Consider the following 3,538-nt stretch of genomic DNA (forward strand, 5'->3'; position numbering starts at 1 on the left):
GCTTGTCAAACAATCATCCGTAGAGATCGTTATAAGCACTCAACCAACCGTTTGATCGGGTCCGAATTCGAAGCCGCTGATCGAAAATATTTCTACCTTGGTCTCCGATTCTCCCCACACATGACGTGACCATCTAAACTTTGTCTGAAAACTTGGGCAAACCACAATGCCTGAACGCCAATGGCGCCCACAACCTGCTCTTAGACTAAAGTACGCTGGCGGTTCATTCGTCGAGGCTGTTTAGAAAAACTTCATGCGCGTCAAATATTCTTTCAGAAACCTCAGATAGGCGACAGCACTATGAAATTGACGACGTAAATACAACCAGCATCACTTCATCGAGTTATCAACTAAGTAGTCAACGACCTTGCCACGTGTCGTCGTCGTCATTCACGGTGTAGCTTTCGGACACTATGTCGGCGTTCCCCGATCGCAGGATTTACTTTTTTCGAAGTGGCTTGTCCATAAGCTCGTCGAATAACGAGTTTTACATCGCGATGAACAAAGCTTTTTACTTCTTCCATTCACGTACCGTCGGTGCGAATCGGCCGTCATGGTGGCGGTCCGCTTATCCCTGCAATCACCCTGGAGCCCAAGCAGTTAGAATTGGGCCAACGCACTAAATGGTATAAAATTGCAATGTGTCTTAATCAACAGAATCACCTCATGTGTGCACCATCGGAATAGCATTCTAGCGTTCCATTATCATTTCTCGGATCGATGGTAGTGGATGTTTGGTGTTGTGATGGTCAACCAAACACTAACCGTCAGATGGATAGAAAACGATTATGATGGAAAGTCAGAAAGCGCAAGCAAGCATTGATAAAAAAGCCTGATAATGACCGCAACACAAACAGCTATTAAAGTGATCGATTTCTTATTGGAGGGCAAACACGGTTAGCAGAAAGCCATCCTGTCATTTCTTCATGGGTCTTCGGATAAAAGCATGGGAAATAACATATTGAAAGCATTGGTAAATTTGGAACAATACAGAGTCTCACAAGATGTTATGCTTAGTTTCATCGGCTTGCTTCCGCAAACTGAGTGGATCACTACTGCTTTAGACGAAATGCTCAAGAAACCAGAACGTTGGTGTAGCTGGGCGGTGGCTTTCTATCTCCGTCAATGTATATCGCATAGTAATGGAAAGGCACAAATGCTAGCTGAAATTTCGTGGATCCAGCGTCTGAGTAGTATGGATCGAGCCATTGCTAGCAGTGCACCAGTCACAATCACGTCGGCTGTCGGCGACAACTTGCTTTACGTCGCAAGCGGTTCCTATAGACACAACAAAGAGAATGGTACACCATTTTGCTGGAAAGGTGAGTGGACACCAGAATATAACAAAGAGTTATGGCGACTTAGTCCTGCGCCAACAGGACCGTCTGATTTCTACATCGTTAGCGTATTTTCGGAAGAATATCTCTATGCCTCAAGTATCCCTCAGCTCGACAATGTCAACGGTTATTCACGTATGACTGTACTTGTTTGTGCTAAAAAATGTCTGCCTGATTCGGCTGGGATTTGGCGATTGGTAAAGCTGGACATGAACATGTGTGCATTGTATGATATCAATCAAGGATCTTTTCTTAGCTCTCCGGCGGAGGCTGCCGACGGATCTCGTCGTGCAGTTGTTACGAGCACGTATCAGCCTCTTAATGAGAAGCAATCCATGTTCCGTGAATGGAAAATCACTGCATCATCGATACCATTGTTGGAGCTCGCGATGCTCGAATTTTTCAACAAGGATTACAGCAGAGCCGTGCAGACATTTACATCGATCATTTCTGAGGAAATTATATCTATTGCAGATCGCAAGAAAGCACTTTGCTATCGAATGGTAGCGAATTGGATGATCAATGATAAGATATGTGCTGACAGAGACATTGCACTTCTCGAGCCTTTGGGTGGGTGTCCAGAATACTTTTTGGTCACTCTATACGGAAAGCTAGCAGTCGAAGAAAGAAAGCTTTTTGAACGTTTCACAACGATCTCGCTTCAAAATAGAGCAGAAAAGTACTAACCACTTTAGGATATGAAATTTTCTCAATGCACATTTTTAAATAACGTGGTGACTTGATATCAGCCGACACTCGGCAATGGCTTGAAATATTGATTGTGACAAGCAATCTACTGACGATCACTTTTTAATAAGCCGGAGTACATTTCAGCTTGTCCAGAACGCTCAAAAGAAGAGATTGTACCTATGAGGTTGACTTTCATTAGCAGACAGGAGTTCAGCAGGAATTATTGATGTTGCCTACTCGATGCAGCGACGATAGTGTAGATGAGAGTTGACCGAGTAAAGCAAATGAGACTTAAAATAAAACACGGCTAATAAACGGTCAATCTACCAGACGCCTTTAATTCAAAAGATTCGATGGTGTTTCTCTTCTTTGCTTTACCAATATAATCAGTATCGTGAAATCTAACTATATCTCTCACAATGAATCATCAAGAATCTACCATTTTATCGCCATCATTGGCGACTGAGAGGTATAGGCTGCTGTTGGTGTTGAACCGCTCCATAAATATCAAGGTTATCACTCAAGGCCTATCAGATTGATCATGTCATGCTTCTATATTTGCCATCACGTAGCTGGTTCGGTACCGCTCAAAGCCACCGTGTAAGACAGTGAGTCTGTCTGTGCAACAGTTATCGATGATCAGCGTTGTTAACTGCGTTTGCTGGTGTCCAAATCAACAATCTTGACTCCACCGAAAACATCTATCTGTGTGCTACGCGGTGATGGGATGTATTTATATTTCAACAAGTGGCTTTTGAATTATTCGAATCTTTGAGAGATTCAATAAGTGTGAGCATAAACCTAATGATCATATATGAGGAGAGAATAAAAAGGTTGTGGACTATGGACAATGGCTTTGTTACAAATAGTAATACGCGTTGATATACAATGGCTTTATCACAAATAGTAATATGAGCTAATTACATAACATATACGATGAGGTGTTGCTGAAGGGCTGCCGGGTATTTAAGTACTTATGGCTCTAACACGCGTCAATAGAAATGCTATGGACAAAATCAAAATACCCAACGGTAATTTATGAAAAAAAAAAGATTTTTCAGCCGCACCTATGACTTCAGTGGTATACAAATACTGGATGAGAGCAACTCGTTGCAAGAACTATTAAGAATGTGTTAGGCAGTCAGCGCGTGTCAATCCAAAAGATTTTTAAAAAGAAGTCAAGCAAGGCTTTTTGAAAGTTAAAAACACTTTCATGCGTTAGAGCATCGAAAGAAAATAACTATGCTCATTCAAAAATAACTTGAGCTGCAACAATTTATTGCTAATAAGTCACAATTCTGCCAACCTCAAGCGAAGATCTTATAAGCAGTCAAGGCGACGATTTGGTGTCTCCATAAATGATGTGCACAATGGAGTCGAAGGCAGAGATCCTGCTTATATATTGGACTCAGTTTGAGCACCGAGCGAAGGCATACGTTGCTCCGCCCATCTCAATACTTGACAAGCCAGTTTCATTGAAGCGGACACCCGCCAATATATTTTCTCATGCT

General features: G+C 42.2%; 1 protein-coding gene across 1 annotated transcript; it reads left to right on the forward strand.

Annotated features, from left to right (window-relative positions):
* Positions 1–1,009: 1,009 nt before the first annotated feature.
* Positions 1,010–2,023, forward strand: PHALS_07293 (uncharacterized protein; the record flags this gene model as incomplete). The annotated part of the gene is made up of 1 exon (XM_024720735.1): positions 1,010–2,023. The coding sequence occupies one exon, from the start codon at positions 1,010–1,012 to the stop codon at positions 2,021–2,023; it is 1,014 nt and encodes a 337-aa protein (XP_024585904.1).
* Between the last annotated feature and the right edge of the window lie 1,515 nt (positions 2,024–3,538).

Source organism: Plasmopara halstedii (genome assembly GCF_900000015.1).
Source record: "Plasmopara halstedii genome assembly, contig: Scaffold_3094, whole genome shotgun sequence".
NCBI classification, from domain to species: domain Eukaryota; phylum Oomycota; class Peronosporomycetes; order Peronosporales; family Peronosporaceae; genus Plasmopara; species Plasmopara halstedii.